This window comes from Rattus norvegicus, chromosome 3 (assembly GCF_021556685.1).
Source record: "Rattus norvegicus strain SHRSP/BbbUtx chromosome 3, alternate assembly SHRSP_T2T, whole genome shotgun sequence".
Taxonomy (NCBI): domain Eukaryota; kingdom Metazoa; phylum Chordata; class Mammalia; order Rodentia; family Muridae; genus Rattus; species Rattus norvegicus.
In genome coordinates, this window is record NC_141536.1 from 14,533,849 (window position 1) to 14,555,335 (window position 21,487).

The 21,487-nt window shown below is 52.7% G+C and overlaps 1 protein-coding gene and 1 long non-coding RNA gene across 24 annotated transcripts in view; both read right to left on the bottom strand.

Annotated features, from left to right (window-relative positions):
• The window catches only part of Dnm1 (dynamin 1), a 43,630-nt gene extending 32,128 nt beyond the window's left edge, over positions 1–11,502 (bottom strand). For 22 of the 23 annotated variants that reach the window (XR_015680705.1, XR_015680701.1, XR_015680690.1 and 19 more), the window contains exon 1: positions 11,221–11,502. Coding sequence is in view for 15 of the 23 variants with exons in the window: in XM_087647217.1 (XP_087503343.1) it covers positions 11,221–11,381 (161 nt within the window). In the remaining 8 variants the exon portion in view is untranslated. 23 annotated transcript variants of the gene reach the window in all.
• An 8,088-nt stretch (positions 11,503–19,590) lies between these two features.
• LOC147995421 (uncharacterized) lies at positions 19,591–21,410 on the bottom strand. The gene is made up of 2 exons (XR_015684248.1): positions 21,339–21,410; positions 19,591–20,705 (listed from the first exon to the last, which is right to left on the bottom strand). It is a non-coding gene; the product is annotated as an uncharacterized LOC147995421 (long non-coding RNA).
• Positions 21,411–21,487: the final 77 nt, after the last annotated feature.

Here is a 21,487-nt window from a genome sequence, read left to right on the forward strand (position 1 = left end):
GGGGGTCAGAAGAGGGTCAGGATCTGGGGGCAGCTGCCTTCCCTCCCAGGGAGTACCTGTCTTGCTACTAGGAGACACAAAGTCCCCTCAAAGACCAGGTCTCACAGCATCTTACCGAGAACATTAAGTCACTAAGGGGAGGGGCTCCCCTGAGTAACCACATCAGGTTGCCAAGAGGCTGGACAGGCAACTCCCCAGATGTCCCTCAAATATATACCATGTTAGTTCTGAGTCAAGAGAAAGTCCCTGCCCCCATCCCAGCCTCTGGGAGACTGTAGCACAGGATAGCCCAAGTAACTGATGGCCAGTTAGGTCCCAGCAAAAACATAGCAGAATTGCCCTCCTCCCTGTTCCTCTTCCCCAGGCCCCCATCTGGCTAGAAGTGAAGACGAGGCAGACGCAGCCCGGAGGAGGCAATGAACAGAACTCAGCCTTCTTTGATACCAACTGCATGCCAGCTGCTTTGTGGGCAGTAGCTCATGGGCTCCAGAAAGTAGCCCTGGGAGGAGGACGAAGTTACTGTCTCCACTTTATGGATAGAGAACAAGCCTCAGGGATCTTCTGATAGCACGACATAGCAGAGGAGAGCCTGGGCTAAGCTCTGTAAGAGCTCCTGACCTCCAGGCCCCAGGGGACGCAGCCCCCTCCCTAGGACTTCCCTGAGACCGGACAGACAGTCCAGACCCAACATTTGCTCCTGCTGATGTCAACTTTTGGATGAGTCTCTGTCAGCTATTCTCAATTCCCCCACCCATGACTTCCACGGGCTGGAGGGAGGGTAGAGGCCTCTCCAGGAATCATGCTGGCAGAATCAGCAGTCACGGGATGGGGAAGCAGACCAGAGCCTGAGAGACCACACTGATCCAGCCAGTCACCCCCTGGAAGGGACCCAGGGAGACTCTGAGGGCATCAGATACCCAGAGTCAGCCCAGAGCCAATGGAGGCTCACAACACTTCCCACACCCAAGTCTCGGGGGCAAAGGTTCCAAAGAGAACAGACAAGCCCAGGGGGCCTCAGGTTCAAGGCCCCCTCTGGGAGTCCTCTCCTGTGCCACCTCTAGAAAAGCAGAGACTTCTGGGGTTCCGTGGGCTACCGGCTTGGGTAAGGCGAGGGAAACTTGGCATGCATTAATCCTTTCTAGGTACCAAGCAAATGCATTTCCTTCTTGAGATACTAATATTGTGCAAGAGGACAGGGCCGGTGCTTCCCGCCTACTACTGGATACTGTGCCAGCCCAGGGCTCGGTATCCATGAGGGATCCAATGCATCCTAAGGGAATCCCCAAGTCATCAAAGGAGACTCTCACAGAGATTCTCACTTTATAGATGAAGCGACTGAGGTTCAGAGAGGGGAAGCGACTCACTCAAGGTAACACAGCAGAGCTATGAGCTGTGAGCTTCGTCTTACTAGCTTGGATTTTTGTTGTCTCGTGTGTTTTTCTGCGCTGGACTTCAAACCCAGACCCTCCTACACGTTAGTCAAGTACTCTGCCCTTAAACTGTATACTCCAGCCCCCTGGGTCTGGCATTCAAACCCAAAAGTCTATTGGACCCCAGAGGCTAGAAATGTCCTCCGTCCTACTGTGCCACCCCCCTTCATCCAAGGAGCCAGATTTAGCTTTTTATATAATTGAATTGACTCTGATCTGTGCCAGGCCCTGTGCTGGGCCATGAGGATGAGAGATGAGTCACCAGCTCCCCACCCAAGGCGCTCACAGTGCGGTGGAGGCAGAAAGTAAACAGCGTAGCCTGTGGTGGGACAGGCAAGCCAGGAGGGAGGGAGTCCCAGCCTAGGGGACTTCCTGCCTCATCGCCAGCCTTTCTTCAGTGACTCCTTGGGGGAGGGTCACCCTTCTGTCTGGGGGAGGTGTCTCCAGGATTGTGGAGGTAGCACATTTGTTTTCTCAGTGGCTCTGGTGGGTGTATGGGCCTCGGGTCCACCCTCTTCCTCACCAGCAGCTTGCCAGGGAGAGCCATGGCAACAGTGGTTGCTGTGGAAACTGCAGGAGGGGCTGGGAAGGATGGGGCTCCCATAGAGAGCCCTCCCCATACAGAGATTTGGATCTTCCCTGAAGTTACTCCTTGAGAGGCCTCCCTAGGAGCAGATATGCCCACCTAGCCCTGTGTGCCTGAAGGGGAGGGCTCTGAAGAGCCTCTGAGGTCCCATTCCCTGCCTGAGGTGGTTGACGGCTGCTTGGGGTCTGGCCCAAGTCACTGCCACCTCAGAGCTGGAACCCATAAGCAGCACAAGCCAAGAAAGACCAAGCTCTTAGAGGCCCAGGGTGATGTCAGGAGCCCAGGCTGTCTAAGAGAGGGCCACTCAGCTTGAGTCAGAATCCACGAGACCGCTTGTTACAAGCGCTGGTTCCTCATTGTGGAGATTCAAGTCTCCAAGGACTGGCCTCAGGAATCAACAAGATCCTGTATGACTGACTGTCATGCTTTCCTTTGCCACAGCCTGCTTGCCTTAGAGGTTAAGAGGCAGTGCCATGTATAGGCTGTGGGTTCAAGTCCCACCTCCGCCCTTCCCTTGCCCGGTGCTCATTCCTACATTCTGGATGTGCACTCAGCTATGGCAGAACATCACACATGGTTGTTAAAGGACTTATGGGGCCTCTCCGCAGCAAGACTTAGCCCATGCCCAGGACATGAAGACCATAGGGGCTACCCAGAATGGCCCCTCATTTTCAGCTTCCTCTAGGAGGACCCCCAAACTTCAGCAAGAAATCTCAAACTCCACAGAAACCTCTGAATGCTGACTCAGGCACCGTGAAAGGCAAGATGAAAGCAAGGAAAACAGCAGAATAGAGGGCACCCTACTCCACCATCATTGTCTTGAAGCCCAGAGAGGGCAAGGATGGATAAAGACACACAGCAATGGAGGGTAACTGAACAAGACCCAGGAAGCCTCACAGGACCAGACAGGACCAGTAGCCCCCCAAGAGCAGACAACCTGACACATAGTAGGTCCTCCAAAGACACTAGAAGGAATTGCTTTGTAGCTTTCCTGATACCCAGACACTGTGGCTCTCTGTGAAGGGCCAGCATCCTTGACTTGACCTCCGGTCAGACCACCATCACACCTCCTGTTTAGGCCTCGGGGACGGCAGAGCGGGTGTCTAGGGAGAGCGTGCAGGCTTGTTATCACCACGGGCCAGTGCTGAGCCCAGCATGGGAGGGCAGCTGGTGGCCTGCCAGCCCTCCCACTCATTCTGAGCAGATGGCTGTTTCACACGAAGGCCTTGCTTTGCCATCTGCAGAGACACCTTCAAACCTGAGGCACAGAAGGGACCAAACAAACTCCTCTCAGGACCTCCAGCACCACCTACTTCCTCACGAAATCAGCACTGTCATCCCCTACCCACAGAGGCAAGGAGCCGCGGCCATGTGCCAAAGCGATTCCCCCATTCCTACTCCTGCACCCGAGGCTTGGGGGCCAGAGTGTCCTGATTTCCTGACCCTGCCTGGGAGCAAATGATGACAAGAAATAACTTTGTCTGTTTGGACAGGGGGCCATTCTCCTGTCTTCTGTCTCTTGGGCTCCAGCAGCAGACAGGTCCGGCACTGTTGGTGCTCCCCCTTTGGGGCTCCCTCTTTGTGCCTGTTTCCACACCATTGCAATGGGTGGCTCTGGGGCTTGTTGGGGTCGAGGGCTGGACAAGCCACAGCTGTTATAACTCATGGACCACCAGTCAGGGACAGAGGTAGAAGGTGGGTTTCCAACCTGGCAAGAGGGATTTCAAGGACAAACGGAGCTCCTGGCAGGCAGGACCAGTCAACTACGGAGGTGGCCTCCGAAGCAGTGATCTGGAGTGATGGAAGGAGATTTTGTCAGCCAAGAAACACAGAGAAGGCGAGGCTGCCTCAGGCAACAAGTCCTTCTCTGTTCCCTGGGTCCCAGGAGACCCAGGAGGCCCGGGGCATCCCTCGAGCTGCCGCTTGTGAATGTCAACCTGAAGTTTGACCTTTCAGGCAGTCTAGCCTTGGCCTCCCTTCATATGCTAATGCAGAGACTGGGTGGGGCCTGCCTCCTTATGCCAGCGCCCAGCGGGCATGAGGCGGGCAGGAGGTGGGCACTCGGACACCCTGCTGAGCGTACTGAGGTTGGGTGAAGACTTCTCCCAGTGCCCACTTGCAGCTCACTGGACGGCAGGGGACACTGAGTCACAAGAAGAAAATTGTTGTACAGGGCCACGGTGCAAGTTGGTGATGGGAGGAACCCCTGAAAGCAGTGCTCAGCCTTCCTAGTTCCCCTGTCCCTTTGTCTTTCCATGCATGCTCCCTCCCTCCCTCTCTCAAAATGGAAATAGTTTTCTTTTTTCCATCTAATTAAAAAATTAAGATTTTTTTTTAGCCCGGTAGTGGTGACACACACCTTTACTCCCCCAGGCAGAGGTAGGTGGATCACTGGGTATTGAAGGCCAGCCTGGGCTACCAACTGAGTTCCAGGACAGCGAGGGATACATAGAGAATTTCTGTCTCAAAAAAAAAATATTTTTTTCAAGAGTACACCCCAACTGTTTGTCCCAGCCCCGAGCCAGCCATCGTCCAAATCACTAGGGCTAGTGGTTGCTGACTGCTGGCCAGGCTCTGCTGGCGCCCTAACATCTGCAGCATTCTGAAATTTCTTTTTGGGGTGATGGAAATGTCTAAGATTAGTTTTTGATGATGGTTGCAGAACTCTGTAAAGGCACCAAAAGCCATTGAATTGGGCACTTGAAAGGGTGGATCTTAGGATACATAGATCACAGCGATAGACTATCATCTTGACCGGGTATGGTGGTACAAGCCTTTGATCCCAGCACTCTGGAGGCAAAGGCAGGTGGATCTCTGTGAGTTCAAGGTCAGCTTGGTCTACAGAGTGAGTCCTGGACAGCCAGGGCCACACAGAGAAACTCTATCTCACCCCATCCCCCACCAAAGAAATAAAGACAGACAGACAGACAGACAGACAGACAGACAGACAGACAGACAGAAATCTATTATCTGGACTGACTGTTACTATGGATGGCTAAGGTCAGTGTGATCAGTTTCCACATCTCCCAGGGAAAAGGAAAGTTGAAATTCAGAGGGCAGAAGTCACATGACCCTCAGCTAGCCTCTATAAGCCATCAGCTCCCCAATACTAATCAGATCCCCAAGACACCTGGTACAGATGCCTCCGGATTAGTATTTTCCTGTCATGGCAGCTTGAGGAGAAATCTCCAGTTTCACTCCCAGGAGTGTGTTCCTGCTCAGAGCCTCAGTTTGCCCATCAGTGAAATGGGACTCAGCACAGCAGCTCTATTCTAGGGCTCTTGAGATGATGCCCTAAGAGCTGGGCTGTGGAAGACCTAACCCAGACTGCCCACTGGGGGCGCTCAAAAGCCAGCATTGGTCCGGCTCATACACTGCCCGAGTGTTGGGGTCTCAGGCAGGTGAGGACGCATTCGTCTACTGAGATCTGGTTATAGCCTGCTTGCCCTTCTAAGAGCAGAGCACAGAGCCCAGGTGAGGAGCATAGAGAGGTGCTAATCCAAGGCAATCTCTAGGTGCCCCCAGCCTCCTTCCTTCTATGCTTTAAGGGGAAACAAAGCCTTATACTGCACATGGAACAGGGCCAGGACAAGGAGACAGGGCATGAGGGAGGGTATCCAGAGAAGGGGCTGGCAGATGAGACTTGGATGTTGGAGCCAGTAGGGAAAACATGAGTAGAGCAGACAAACTGGGTCAGAGAGACCCCAACCCATTTCCCCCACTAGCTGCCAGATAGCCGGCGGCCAGCGTGTGCTAGATGAAGGTGATCAGGCCAGCAGGGCTCAACTGGACATCTGGGACTCAGTTCTGAGGGGACAGAGCCCTGGGAAGGTTTAAGATAGAGGAGGATAGAAGGAGGAGAGGGCTATAGAGTTCCCTGCTGGTAGGCAGGACCAGATCAGGAGTCAGAGGTGGCTTCTGTGGTGGCTTCTTTGTTGGCTGAGGAGTTTAGTCCTGAGGCCTCTGTCCAGGGCACTGGGCATCCACCTCTTAGGAGTCTGCCGTAAGCACTGTGGACTAATAGGCCATTTTCTTGTTGCCTGTAGAAATTCCAAGCCTCCAGAGAGCGCTTCTCCTAAGCTTGCTTGGTCCTCAGACTCGTATCTCGGAAGGAACAAGAGTCACAGAGACACCCAGAGGGAGGACGGAGCTGCGGCTGTACAAATGGGCAGGTGTGGAGTGTGAACTGTCGCGTGGGAAGGTCTGGGGACCTGGTGGTTCTCCTGTCTTTGATTCAATTGCTGTGTGACTGCAGGCTGGACCACTACCTTCTCTGAGCTATTCTGGAAGCCTGAAATGATGGTTGACATTCCCTACCACTGGTAATGGAGTCTGCAAAGACAACAATCAGTGCTGTCCTTAGGCATGGGAAACAGGGGTCTCCCCCCATGCCCCAATCTTGAGTGTCATATGCCTGTGGATAAAAGTCTCCAGGGTCCAGGGGACAATGGCCCCCATTTTAAGGACTGCCAAGAGAGAGGTCCTTTCTAGAGCCATAGATGATATGACAGTTAGGGTGTATACCTGTGACCACGGGAGGGCTTTGTGGTGCAAGATGGGATGAGAGGGGACAGGGCAGCCTGACAGCAGGGCCATCTGTCCCCACTCGAGGTGGGTTTGCCAAGGGCAGACTGTACTGTCTTCAGCATCTCCTCGTCCTGTTTCACAACAGCAATCCTTAGACAGGTGGTACGTGGGCCTCTGGCTCGTTCCCGCCCACGCCTGACAACGCTGTGCCCACACCTGGCTTCCTGCACTGATGTCCTACATGGAGACTCTCTATCCGAGGAGCCAGGGTTCCCACCCTCTGACCCCAACCTCACCGGGGAAACTCTACTCTCCTGGCGCCGGGATCAAATGCCGTCTGCCTGGGTCACCTTTCATCCTCAGCATCCTGGGCCACCAGGATGGCGGGTGGGAATAGAAGGAGATGTCCTCTGGCTGAGGCCAGCACCAACTGAGAACTCCAGGCACAGCCAGAGGCAGCAAACGCTCCGAGGGGACCATGGGGGTGGGGTTGGTGACTGCCCCTTCAGACCGGCTCTCCCCACACCTGCATGGATCCTTCCTCCCCCAGCTTCTCTGTCCTACCTATTGCTGATCTAGGTCAGCCTTGACGTCACTTCCTCAGGACAAGCCCAGGGTATGTCCCTTCTCTCTGTCCATCCCAGGCAAGGGACCCCTTGTCTCCAATGTCTGTTATATTCCCTCACGGTCTTCAGTCTCAGTCTCCAACTCTGGGAAGTGGGCTCACTAGTGATCAGAAAGAGTATGGACTTAACAAGGAGGGTGGGCAGTTTGCCATAGGAAAGTGAGGCCAAATGCAGAGAAGGGCACTGGAGGCCAAGCCTGTGAACTAGGAAACAATCATCAACCTCTCCCTGGCTGGCTACTGGGCTCTCTTACCACCCCCACCCCTCCTGGATGGAGAAGACACATCCTCACTACATCTGTATTTTCTCAACCCTCAACGAAGCCTCACGGGGGACATGCCATTACTGTACCCATTTTAGAGATGTGAAAATGGTAGATAGCCAGGGATAGAGAAAAACATACGGGGTTGTTGTGGTTGTCTCGTTCCCATCATTTCTCTCCTACCCCTGGCTCAGAGCAAAAGGTAAACGCTTACCTGCCCTGCTATCCTGGAGGAATGCTGGGAGAGAGGGCATGTAGGCGGCCCCGCAGTGGAGCAGAGAGATAGCACTGAGAGCACCAGGCATCTGTTCAGGAAATGCTAGAGAGTCTTGGGGTCCACAGACACTCCCCCAGCTGCACTACGCCGTATGATCTCATCCGTTCTCACGGGACTAAATCCCATGTCTACACCAACAGCTTCCAAATTTATATCTCCCATAGCCCTCCCTCCCCCAGCTCCCCACCACTACCAGGAGCTGTCTAGGGCATCTTTGGCTCAATATGGTCAAGACTGAATCCACGCTACCTTTAACCTATGCACCAACCCACCCTAAGGTCAGTCCCCCAGGGTCTCCTGATCGCACCGATGATCACCCCAACCCTGAAGTCACCCTTGATTCCTGCTCAGCCCCTCCCACTCCCTCTCCTGTCTATCAGCCAGTGGACCTGGCCCCAGACACATCTAAGCTCACATTCTCTGACATCCCTGAAGGAGTGTCCTTAGACCAGGCTCTTGCCCCAACCCTGCCTAGCATTTGCCAGAAGCATCTGAAGTCACCCCATCACTGGAGAGCCACCAAGGATCTTGAAAACAAACCCAATCACCTCACCGTGGCCTGAGGGCTCACAGATGCAGGCCCTGTCCCATTGTTCCTGCCTAAACACCAGTCCTAGTGGTGCCTGTTTGGGTCTCGAACTGATTCTTTCCTGCCCCAGGCCCTTTGCACTTGCCGTTCCCTGGCCTGGGATTTTTTTTTCCTCCCAGCGTCTCCCATGGCTTAGTATTGCTTGGTTCTCCTGGGTGAGACCTTCCTCTAAGACCTTCTGAGCCCTCTGTGTGGAAAGCAGCTCAGCTCTTTGGGGAGACAGACCACAGCTTCCAGGGGTCTCAGTTTCTCTCTCTGGAATGCACAGCTTCACCAAAGACTCTCCAGTGTGACTGCTGCGGACCCTCCAAAAGTCACTGCTAAATGACTGAATGAACTGGCCTCAGTTTCCCCCATCTGTAAAGGGAAGGGAAATGAACAGCACAGAATCAAACAAGACCTAGCAAGGTCCCGGACAGCCGCTGGGTCACCTCCATTGCAGAGCTGACGCCAGGTCCTCCTGGATGCCCGGGAGCCTGCCTGCCCTGGATTAGCTTGTTTTCTCTAGGGAGTTTCCCACTTCCTCTCCATGGGGGTTTGGTGCGCTGAAAGCCCCAGGAGAAAGAGCTGTCGTTACCATGTTCACGGGTCTGGGGACCCAGAGCTAGGCAGAGAGGCTGGGCATCTGTGAGGGCACAGGTAGGGCTGACTGGGACCTGACCCCGCCCCTAGCCTCAATGTCGCTGTTCATTTTGTGGCTTCTTCACTCGATCTTAAGGATCGACGCTGCTTCCCACTTGCCCCTCAGATTTGGGAGCAGTCCTCTTCCTCTGCATCTGGACACTCTTCCGCGTCCTCCTGGCTGAAGTTGTGGCCTCTCAGGCAGCAGGTCAACAGCCGAGGCTATCTATCTACTGTGGTCTGGGCTAGATGCTGCACTGTGCCAGAGCATCATGGACAGGTCCCCAGCCTCATAGACTCTCAAAGTGTCTCAAGGACTCTCATTCATGGGTTTAGTGAATGGCTTTTGTACTGGTTTAGGAGGTCCAGGTAAGTTTCCAGGGTCCCCATCCTACAGATGTGAACCCAGATGTCTACACTCCAATCTGTCCCCATGACCAATGCAGGATCAAGTTGGAGTCTGACAGGTATCACCCCTTCGGGCATATATGACCTTGAGAAAAAGCATCTAAGGTCAGTTGCCCATCTATAGGGTGGACACCACTGTGCCTGCTTCACAGGGGTTACAACAAGGCAGGGAGGGGCTCCGGTCTGCACCCCCTGACTAGAACACACGGTCTGGCTTAGAACAGTCCAGCAAATGCTCAGAGAACTCGACATGGAGATGTGGTTTATATACTGTAAAGTGCTGGGCACTCTTCCACGCCCCTGTCTTCAGGGCACCATACATTCCTCCACCCCCAACAGCCCTGACTGCTGAACCCCTGGGAAGGGGCTCATCTTCTTGCCTGTGTCTGCAGCTCTGGGGTCACATGACCCAGAGACAGCTGGTCCTCTCTGCTCACAAGATGGACAGAGCTATTTCCACGGTGGAATGTCTACATCTCACGACTACATGGTTCTACTCAGCTCCTCTTCCCCAACCCCACCCCGGGTGGGTTTGCAGTGGCTTCCCAGGATGGGTGGTGGCATCAACCCTCCAATCTGTCCATACTGCACTGAGGTTTGGTAAAGGCAAGTGACTTGCCCAAGGTTTTCCAGCAACACCTGGCTTAGACCCAGCTGTCACCCCACAGAATGCTTGTCCCTCTGGAAGGAGGGGCCGCTGCTTCCCTCTCCTCATGCCTGACATCTCCTTAACCAATGAAGGTCACTGCAAGAAAGCAAGACTCTGTAGAAAGATGAGCGTTTATGCCTCGCAGGTGAGAGGTCAAGGTTAAGGCTTCAGACTCCTCTCTGGGCCCGGCAGCCCCTTTCCAGGCCTGCACCTGAGCTCATAGAAACGACTGCTCTTTCTAAGAACCAGAAATGCCACCTCTGTCTTCCTTTGCTCCAAGGGAGCCTGGGGGCTGGGGCGGGGGTCACGACCCTGCCTGTGCCCCTAAGTCCAAGACCCTTTGTCTCTAAGGCTCCCTTCCACTCTGCCACCTGGACTTCTCAGAGCCTTGTGGGATCAGAGGCCAGAGGAGGATTAGGTTCTGCAATGGCTCACTACCCCCCTCCCTGCCATCCTGCCTCCTGGACTTAGTCATCTCTGCCCTCTGCCGCCTTTTCTCTCCATCACAACCCTTCTGCCGGCTAGGGGAGGAGAACGCTGACAAGCGGCCCCTTCCCAAGGGGGAGACGAAGCCAGGGGCAGGCTGCTCCGTAGAGGCTCACAGACCGCTTCTGCCCCCCACCCCCTTCCTTTCCTCACACCGCAGCCCGCGCCTCCCCCTCCGCCGCGCTGCGCACGGATGGCGGCGGGAGCCGCAGAGGTGTGTGTGTGTGTGTGTGTGTGTGTGTGCGTGTGTGTGCGTGTGTGTGCGTGTGTGTGTGTGCGTGTGTGCGCGTGTGTGTGTGCGTGTGTGCGCTGTGTGCGTGTGCGGGGGGGGGGTGTTGTGCCTGGTCCCCGATGCCTATAGGGCTGTGTCCTTTTCTAGGGACTGGGGGAGGGGGCTGTCCCCTGTCACGACCAGGAATTCCCACGGGGGCAGAGCGGGTTCCAAGAAGCCCAGGAAGGGGACACTGCCCTCCGGGTGCTGTCGGCTCCCAGCGAGGACCTGAGTAATGCGGGCCCCCTCCGTGCGGGTATTGGCGATCAAGGACAGCCCTCTGCAGGGGTCGCCCTGCAGACGATGGGGTGAAGGAGGGGGCGTGAGCGGGGGACTCCACTGATGTCTGCGGGCTGGCGGGGGCGCTGCGGACCCCAGGGCTCAAGTGGGGGGCGGGGGCGCTCGGTCCTCCAGACCAGCGCCCAGGCCGTCGGAGCCCGGGGCGGGGACCCGGGGCACCCGGGTGCGGGTGTCCGCGCCGCTCCTACCTGCCCACGAAATTCTCCAGCACCGAGCTCTTGCCGGCGCTCTGGCCGCCTACCACGGCGATCTGCGGCAAGTCGAGGTCCGCGTTCTGGCCGATGGCAGAGAAGGCGTCCTGTAACCGGTTAACCAGCGGGATGAGGTCTTCCATGCCGCGGTTGCCCATGGTTGCGGCGGGCCCGGCGGGTTGCGATCCCGGCAGCCGCTCCTGCTCCGGCTCTTGGCCCCCGGCTTCGCGGCTGCAGCGGAATATCCCGACTGCGTGCACCGCGGGTCCTCCGCCTCTCGGGGATCCGAGCGGAGCGCTTCTCCAGGCCGCCGCTAGATGGCGAGTAGGGTTTCGCGGACTGATCACTATGCGCAGACGCAGCGCTGGGCGTCATGGGTGTTGTAGTTTTCTCCTTCTGCGGCTTTCGGGGGACACTTGTGTTTCTGGGGATACGGATGCTGCACCAAAGATAATTTTTTTGGTGATGGCTAGGAGTGCTAACTATAGAAATTGGCTAGTATATGGTGGTCATTCATAATTACTTCATTTCAGCAGTTATTTCCAAATGGAGAAACTGAGGCCTTAGAGGGAAGATCTGGCACCCCCATGCTGCAGTCAGCTGACCAAAGTCAGCCTTAGTCCACTTAAGCCTTGGATGCTTTCTAGTCTAGGTTCTGACACGAATCAAAAATCTGCAGCATATTCCTTCTTATCTTGGGACCTCAGTGTCTTCTGGTTGTAGGAGGAAGAAATAAAAACCATTAATTCAACGAATTACCAGGAACCCTTCCTGGTAAGCTAGGCCCCTTCCGAAGCTTACAGACACAACGCTATGCAGAACAGCTAGGGACTCCGCACTCAGAGATCTTACAGGTGGTGGGATAGACAGGACCCAGAAGATCTTTTGTACTAAAAGAAACGGAGGAAACCAACATGGGTTGGAAAGTCACATTAGCCGGAAGGAGCCAAAGGTTTTCCGAAGAAGTGGCCTTTGAAAGGGAATGTAAAAGATAAGAAGGGGCCAGCCACACGGATAGGGGGAAACCACCCTGGTGGAGTGGACAAGAAGTACAAAGGCCCTGATACCTAGGAAATCCTGCCCAGGAGAGGTGAAAGTTTTGTCTTAAACTCTAGGTCTCCAAGAGGATGATAGCCACATTCAGAAATCGATAAACAATGCCATTCAAACCAAGGGCTCCTGCAGTCATACTTGCCTGTCCTTCTCACAGAGACAGACCGTTGGGAACCAGGCCCCCTACCCACTTTTGCATCAAGAAGGACCTAGTTAGGACTCCCAGCAAGGAAGCCAAGAAAGGGAGGGCTGTCCAGTCATTTCTATGTTCTGAGACTAGGGAAGTGCCCTAGGTATTAAAGACTATTGGGTTCCTGAGCAGGCAGGCACCTGCTAGGCCCCCGGGACAAAGCAGCGACAATAATCCTTACCTGAAAGACAAGTGGGGGGGCTGGGGATTTAGCTCAGTGGTAGAGCGCTTACCTAGGAAGCGCAAGGCCCTGGGTTCGGTTCCCAGCTCCGAAAAAAAGAACCAAAAAAAAAAAAGAAAAAAAAGAAAAAAAAAAAAGAAAGACAAGTGGGAAAGGGAGGGGCCATATGCAACTAAGCCAATGACTATGACTCTGTCGGGGTGATGAGCAGGGAGCAGGGCAGGGGCAGGGCTTGTGTTTTTTTTTTTTTTTTTTTTTTTTTTTTTTCCGGAGCTGGGGACCGAACCCAGGGCCTTGCGCTTCCTAGGCAAGCGCCACTGAGCTAAAACCCCAACCCAGGGCTTGTGTTCTTTTTTTTTTTTTTTTTGGTTCTTTTTTTTTCGGAGCTGGGGAGCGAACCCAGGGCCTTGCGCTTCCTAGGTAAGTGCTCTACCACTGAGCTAAATCCCCAGCCCCGGCTTGTGTTCTTAAGTATACAGGATGGTAATGCTGGAGCAGAGACTAGAAGTGGGCGGACCATGAGCCGAGTGGAAAGGGTTTTCAGTTAGGAGAGAACCACCTAGACCTTACCTCTGTGTTGTTTCTGGTTCTTAGCTGTCTAATCTGTAGAGGATTCACAATGACAAGGTAGAATGTCTGTGTAGGGCCCAGCCCAAACCCGGTGCCCTCATTAACGACCACACCAACCACATCAGAAGTCCAGGCAGCTGAAACACCAGCCTTAAGACCCCTCATTCAGAGCAGCTGTTCTTAGCCAACCTGTTATTATCCTGAGGACCAGAGAGGGCAGGGGTGTGAGCCAAGATGACCAGCACCATCAATTTAGGCTGGGCATTCAATTTGAAGATGTCTGTCTGGACCATTGCAATTGGGATGTCGTTATTTTTTTTTCTTATTTTTTTTCTTTTCTTTAAGGGAAAGTGTGAATATAGGCTTCCACTGCCACAAATTGTGCAGTTGAGTTTCCTCACATTTGGGAACCTCATGGGGGTCAGCACACAAAGGATGAGCTTCACCCTGGGCAAACCACTCTCTTGATCATGACATCTCTCCTGCCATAATTAAGTATTATTATTTTTTCCTTAAACACAATAGCTGGGGCTTGAGAGATGGCTCAGTGGTTAAGAGCACTGACTGCTCTTCCAGAGGTCATGAGTTCAATTCCCAGAAACCACATGGTGGCTCACGACCATCTGTAATGAGATCTGGTGCCCTCTTCTGGCCTGCAGTCACCTATGCAGGCAGAATGCTGTACATAAAATAAATAAATAAATCTTAAAAAAAAAAAACCAAAAAACACACACACACGATAGCTGACTTCCTCATAGTAAAACTTACTGTTAAAAACCCACTTTCCAGAAGTATTTGAAAGCCTAAGGACTATCTCTCCACCTACAGATCAACATCACAGCTGAGAATTTATTCTGTGGCCTACCTTTTATCGGTACAAAGTTGGATTGTGCTAACTACCCTGCAATACTTGATCCCGGAGCCACTGGGACCTGGTGGGGAGTTGGTCGGAGATGCAGAACTCCAGGCCTCACCCAGAACATCGTGTGCCATAACTAGAATGTGACGGGGACCAAGTCCTCTACGATATTGCTGGGCACACTGAAGTTGGGGTGTGGAAGAGGGTGATACTGTGGGCAAAGGAAATTTCATGTAGGTGTGAATCCATGAACAAGCCCACCTGACATACCCCGTGACCCCGTATTCTCGACATGGCTTTGTAGAGGCTGAAAGAGGGTGCTATGCTGAGCTCCAGACACTTGGCTACCACGGAGGCCAGTTATTAATAAGAACATACCCTAAGACATTCCTCCCTGCCAGTGGCTGTGCCAGGTGAGTCCACTGGCTCCATTACAGAACTTTTAGTAGCTCGCTGTGACAGACGAGGAGAATGAGGCTCAGAGCCGCTACTGAGGGATGTGTCCATGGTCACGAAGCCGAGGAGTGACAGTCAAGCTGCCAGTGGAGGTTGGTGTGACTGACAACACCGTCTGGACTGGGAGTCTATGTATTTTTGGTGTGTGTGTGTGTGTGTGTGTGTGTGTGTGTGTGTGTGTGTGTGTGTGCGTTTTATCTTCCTAGCTAAATATATGTATTTTGAGTGCACATAAAACCATATACACTAACCTCTTGCAATGTGTGCACAGCAGATGCAAACAAAACAAAACAAACAAAATCAACCACTTGAGGGCCAGGGACATGGCTCAGCACACGAAGGCACTAACCACGAAGCCAGCCTACCAGTTTGAACCCTGGTATCCACATAGTTAAAAAGAAAAGCTGGGGTTGGGGATTTAGCTCAGTGGTAGAGCACTTGCCTAGCAAACGCAAGGCCCTGGGTTCGGTTTCCAGCTCTGAAAAAAAGAAAAAGAAAAAAAAAAAAAGAAAAGCTGATTCCCTCAAGTTGTCCTCTGACCTCCACACAAAACACAAACTCGTGGACACACACACACACACACACACACACACAGACCACACACATATACACACATGCAGACACACACATGCAGACACACACACACACAAGCAGACACACACACAAGCAAAGACACACACATACACACACAGACCACACACATATACACACATGCAGACACACACATGCAGACACACACACACACAAGCAGACACACACACAAGCAAAGACACACACATACACACACTTACACGCCACACACACACACCATACACACACACCACACACACACCATACACACACACCACACACACACCATACACACACAAGCAGACACACACATACACTTACACACCACACACACCATACACACACACAACACACACACTCAATACACACACCACCACACACAGAGACATACACACACATGCAGACACGCACACACACAAGCACACACACACACATACCCACACACTCACACACACACCACACACACAGACATACACACACATGCAGACACACACACACACATAAGCAGACACACACACACTTACACACCACACACACACACCATACACGCACACACTCACATACACACACCCACACACACAACACACACACAACACACACACACAGACACACACATGCAAACACATACACACAAGCACACACACACACGCTAAAATAAAGAAAAACTGAAAGAAACACAGGGGAGCAGATTGAAGCAGTGGTCTTCAGATAACAGCTCCTAGAAGAAGCCCAGCCCAGGGGTCAGTGTCTACGTGTGAGAACTCATGCAAGACCCAGGTAGGCCCATGAAGAGGTGAATAAGATGTGGTTCATCCTAGGGCAGCAGGGACTCACAGGGAGAGTCAGACACGCCCAGCAGGTCGGGCTCCTAGAGCTCGGGCACTGTGGTAGTCTGAACAGGAATGGCCCCTGAAGGCTCTTATATTCAGAAGTTTGGTCATTAGGAAGTGGTACTGTTTGACAGGGATCAGGACGTGTGGCCTTGTTGGAGGAAATGTGTTACTGGGGGTGGGGGGTGGGTTTTGGGGTTTCAAGTTCAAGCCAGGCCCAGTGTCTTTCTCTTCCTGCTGCCTGCAGATCCCCATCTGAATGTAGAGCTCTTGGTTCCTTCTCGAGCACCACGCCTGCCTGTGTACTGCCCTGCTTCCTTCCATGATGGTAATGCATTAAATCTGTAAACCTGTGAGTTGTTGTGGCCGTGGCATCTCTTCACAGCAACAGCAACCCAAACTAAGACAGGCACCAAGGGGGCTGGGGATTTGGCTCAGTGGTAGAGCCCTCGCCTAGGAAGCGCAAGGCCCTGGGTTCGGTCCCCAGCTCCGAAAAAAAGAACCAAAAAAAAAAAAAAAAAAAAAGACAGGCACCAAGATCAGAGGCTCTGTAGGGGAAGCCGCTGGGCCAGGGAGGGGTGTGTAAGGGGCTGGGTAAAAAGGCATTCTCCCATTCTATCCCACGGGGAGGTGCTCCCCATGAACCTGGGAGAGGACTGATGGCATTGCATGGGGAGGTGCTCCCCATGCTCCCTGGGGGAGGACTAATGGTATTGTTGACTCTGCCCTGGTGAGAAATGGAGCCAGCAGTCTGGTGTTTTTGTCCGTTCTCCACATACCTCTTTCTGGCCTGATGACTTGGAGCAAGCCACTTCACCTCTGGGAGCTTCAGCTCCTGCAACTGGGATGGATATTAAAATCCCTGAGTTTCAGAATTCGGAGGCAAGGGGGTGAATTTGGGTTGAGAACCAGTGAAACAAGCATTAGCATAAGCTGTAAGCAGGACCCTGCTCCCACCCTCCAAAGGGACCAGGGAGTCTTAGGAAGGCGGCAGGGGGTGTGGCTGGATGTGATGACAAGGTATGGATGGGGGAGGCTGTCACCCAGAAGTCAGTTGTGTCTAGCAGAAATGACCAGATTAAGGCCTTCGGTCAGAAGGATGTTGCTCCAGAATGTGGAGATGGAAGATGGACACAAGGCCGTGCTCACCTGGCTCTTCCCGCCTCTGTCCTCCATCTTTCTCACTGTGTTTAGTTATAGGAAGAAGCACAGGCGGGTGACAGCCCCTGGGAAGGTCACGTGATAAACACAGGTTCTCACAACCGCTCTGCCACCGACCAGGCATAGCTGTTTCCTGGGAGTACTGAGCTGGGGTGGCAGGTGGCAGGCCTACCTTGTTGTCTGTGTCGTGTGCTGTGCTAGATGCCTGGGACTGTCCTCTGCAGAAGGATGGATGTGGATGTCAAGTAAGGAAGAGCTGCCTGGAGGACGTTCTGCTGGGGACAGAGGGAGGTAATTGGATTCGTGTACTGGAATCCTACATCCATTCACCCATTCATTGACGTTCATATGACAGGTGTCATGAGCTGAGCCCCAAGGACATGGGGACAATTCAGCAGGAGCCACTGGACGTCACTGGAGACAGAAATAATGGGTGCTGGGGAGGTAGCAGGTTACAAAGTGAAGATGCCCTGGTCAATAGCCACTTAGAAAATAGTGACAGAAGCCACTACAGAAACTGTACGGGTGCTGGCGTGGGGGAGGGGATCTGCAAAACTAAGACAATGCGAGGCTTCAGTAAGCAGACACTGGCATTGTTATTGCCACACTCACCATCGCCATGTTATTTCGAGCAGGGTCTCTTGTAGCCCAGGTTAGCCTTGAACTCTCGTAACTGAAGATAACCTCACACTTCCGATCTTTCTGCCTTCACTTCCCAAGTGCTGGGACTGCAAGCATAAGCCACAATACCTGGTTTTATTCAGTGCTGAGGTAAAACCCAGGGTGGTGGGCACGCTGGACAAGCACTCTGACGGTTGAGCTACATCGTCTGCCCGTTACTACCACCATCATCATGCAATGCCCTGTCTGACTAGAACCCTCTCTCTACACAGATGGAGCTAGCCCTGGATTTACAGCAAGTCTTGGGCTCCCGAGTGCTAGTACTACAGGCTGTGTGCCTGGCTGGACCTCATTAACCTGAAAAGCTCAGGGTAAGTCTGAAGAGACAGCTCAGTAGTTACCAGCATTCGTTTTTGCTAGAGGAGCCAAGTTCGATAATCAAAACTTCATAACTCCAGTCTAGGCATTCAGCACCCTCTGTGGGCTCCGGGCTTGGACGTGGTGTAGAGACGTACAAGTAGTAAAAATGACAACTTTCCTCTAACTAAAACACATTTCATGCAACCTCAGTCAAACTTCTGGTTGGATTTTAGAGGCAGGGAGGGAGTTAACAAAAGTCTATATTCAATCTGGGGAAAAAAATGACAGGTTCTGGAACTGGTGAGTTTTCTTTACTTTCTGATTTTGGGGTACACTGGACATAACTAGGAGCAGGTTGGACCCTGGAACAAAGCAGGTGTTGACATAGATCCTCTGAGTATTAGGAAACTTTTCTTTGATACAAAGGCTTTTTTTTGTAATAGAGGCAAAAGGGCAGGGAGATGCCTCGCTGAGTAAAAAGCACTTGTGCAAAGCCCGATGACCTGAGTTGGACACCCAGAACCCATGTAAAGGTAGAAGGAGAGAACAGACCCCACAGCTCTGACCTCTACACCCACACCACAGCACACATATCCCATAATACACACAAAACACACTAGTAGTAAACATAAAAATTAATAGGCAAGAAAGAGATTTCAATGGTTTTTTTTTTTTTTCAGTGTCCATGAAGAGAGTCTTTTGTTTCAAAAAAAAAATCTTTTGGGGGCAAGAAATTGATCAAAGATAATTAGCTTCAAACATTCGATCCAGAGCCTTTCTATCCACAACCTCAGCTGTCTTCAAGACCTGAGATCACGCACATTAAAAAAAAAAAAGGAAATAAAAAGTCTCTCTCCTCATGATCAAGTCATCCAAAGCAATTGTTACAAATTAGACAGAAAAAAAAAAAAGTAAAAATCTCTTGAGCCCACTACACACTGTTATCCCGTGCCCTCCACCAAGGCTATGCGCTTCCTAGTTCTTAAGAGGCAGACACCATGGCTTATTTAGTTTTTCTCCCCGAAGTTGACTGCGTTCCAGGCTGCCATTATAAATGATGTTTCCAGGAACAAATGTCCTAGTTTTGAAACTCTCTTTTCTCACTGATTTCCTGGACTACAGTCCGGCAAGGGGGTTAGTAGGTCAAAGGGCAAAGGGCGTTCTAGAACCTTGATAAGGGCAGGGCTTGGCCACTGCGGGCCTTGAAAGATGCGCATGCGCAGTCAGCTCCCGCTGGCTTCTCATCTTCGCCCGCACCAGCATTATTTTTAGTGTTTTCACTTTAGCAACTAGCTAAGCTCGCTGTGTACCGGCGTCAGTGCTAAGCATTATGTAATGTCATCTTCTCTCTCACACACACACACACACACCCGGCAGGGGACACTAGTTTTGCAGATCAAGAAACCGGCGGCGAGGACTCCTCCAGTCCTTCAGGGTCGCAAAGCTAGAAGGCTAAGGAGAGCCTCACTCCACCTTCACTAACTGCGCGCGTGTTTCCACCAGGACGCAACGTCTATTTTTGTTTGTTTGCTTGCTTGTTTATTTACTTATCTATTTGCCTCAGTGTCTCACTAGTCCAGTCTGACTTTGGATTTGAATTCGAGATCATAGCGCCTCTGTTCCACAAGCATTAAGGTTATAGACTGGGAGGGGTTGGGGATTTAGCTCCGCAAGGCCCTGGGTTCGGTCCCCAGCTCCGAAAAAAAAGAAAAAAAAAGTTATAGACTGGGGCCACTATGTCCAGCCAAGCCAGAGTGCGGTTGGTTTGGCTTTTTTTAAACTTTAAATCATCATCATCATCATCATCATCACCACCACCACCACCACCACCACCACCCCCAAGATCTTGCCGTGCAGCCCCAGCTAGCCTGGAACTAGCGATCCTCCTGCTTCTGCCTCCCTTGTGCTGGGTTCACGGAAGTTTTCCGATCCGTGAGTTTACAGTTGTCACTAGCTCCCTTAGATATCCTATCCTTCCAGGATGATTAAGCCCCACCATCCAAGCTTCCTAAACACGCAGACCCCAGGCGCCGTCCCAGCGTGCTCCGGTCAGGTTGAGCCGCTTTAGCGTTGTTAACGCCAACAACTGCGAAGTGGGTCCCAGGGGGAACCGTCCGCACCTGAGCCCCTGACACCAGGGCGAGTCCCGAGCCTCGGGTTAGCGCAGTCACCTGATTGCAGCAGTAGTGATTTGTCCACTGCGATCCCTAGCGCCACCGTGCGGTCAGTCCTCACAGTCAGCGCTGGGCGCGAAGTGTGGGGATGACCCTTGACAGGGAACGATGTGAAAGGAATTGCCAGCTCAGTGGGGTTGAGGGACGCAGTGGAAGGACCATTTTAGGGGCAGGATAAAGGCCATTAAAGAGAGCAACTGGGCCAGACGTGGTGGCTTGGGCCAGCGGATTTCTGTGAATTCGAGGCCAGTCTGGTCTATAGTAAGTTTCCCTTTGTAGCCCTTGCTACACAACATAACGAAACGGGAAAGAAAATTAGGGGCTGGAGAGCTTGCTAAGTGGTGAACGTCTTTTTCCTCTTCCGGAGGATCCCAGGTTCAGTTCCTAGCACCTCCAAGGCGGTTCCCAACCATCCGCAAACTTCTTCCTTAGGGGATCAGATGCACTCTTGAGATCTCTGCAGGCATTAGACACATACAAAGCACACATATATTCATGCAGGTAAAACATTCATACATGTGACACAAGAAATAAAAATATATCTTTAAAAATTGGGGGTGGGGCAGACAGATAGTTCAGTGGTTAAGAGCACTTGGTCTAGCCGAGGAGCTGGGTTCGATTCCTAGCACTCCCAAGACTGTTCACAAATGTTCACAACTCCAGTTCCAGGATGTACATGATATACACATAAGTCTTTTTTTAAATATGTAAAAAACAAGACTACTTTTTTTTTCTTTTTTCTTTTTTTTCGGAGCTGGGGACCGAACCCAGGGCCTTGTGCTTGCTAGGCAAGCGCTCTACCACTGAGCTAAATCCCCAACCAAAGACTACTTTTTAAAAACTGAATTCACAACACATTGGCGCATGTTCTCCCTTCACGTCCGCTTGCTCCGGTCAAAGCCCAACGCAGGCTTGGGATCGGGGGACAGTGGTGGCCTCGGGGAAGTCAGCTGGAATCTGACTGTCCGTCCTTCTGCCCCACCTCTATGTCCCTGCGGGATAAGCAGACGGCCGTGGGAACTCAGAATCGCCCCTTCCCGATACTGGGGCCTGGGGACCGGAGCCTGCGCTGCCCGGCGCCTCCTAGCACCTGAGAGTCGCCGCGGCTCTAGCGACTGCAGAACGGTCATGGTCCCCGCGGCGTGACCCGCGCGCGAGACTTGTTCGCCTAGCCGCGGCGTCCGCGCCGAGGCCTCCGGACCTCTAGAGGGCGCTCTGCGCGGGAGTGGCCAGCCACTG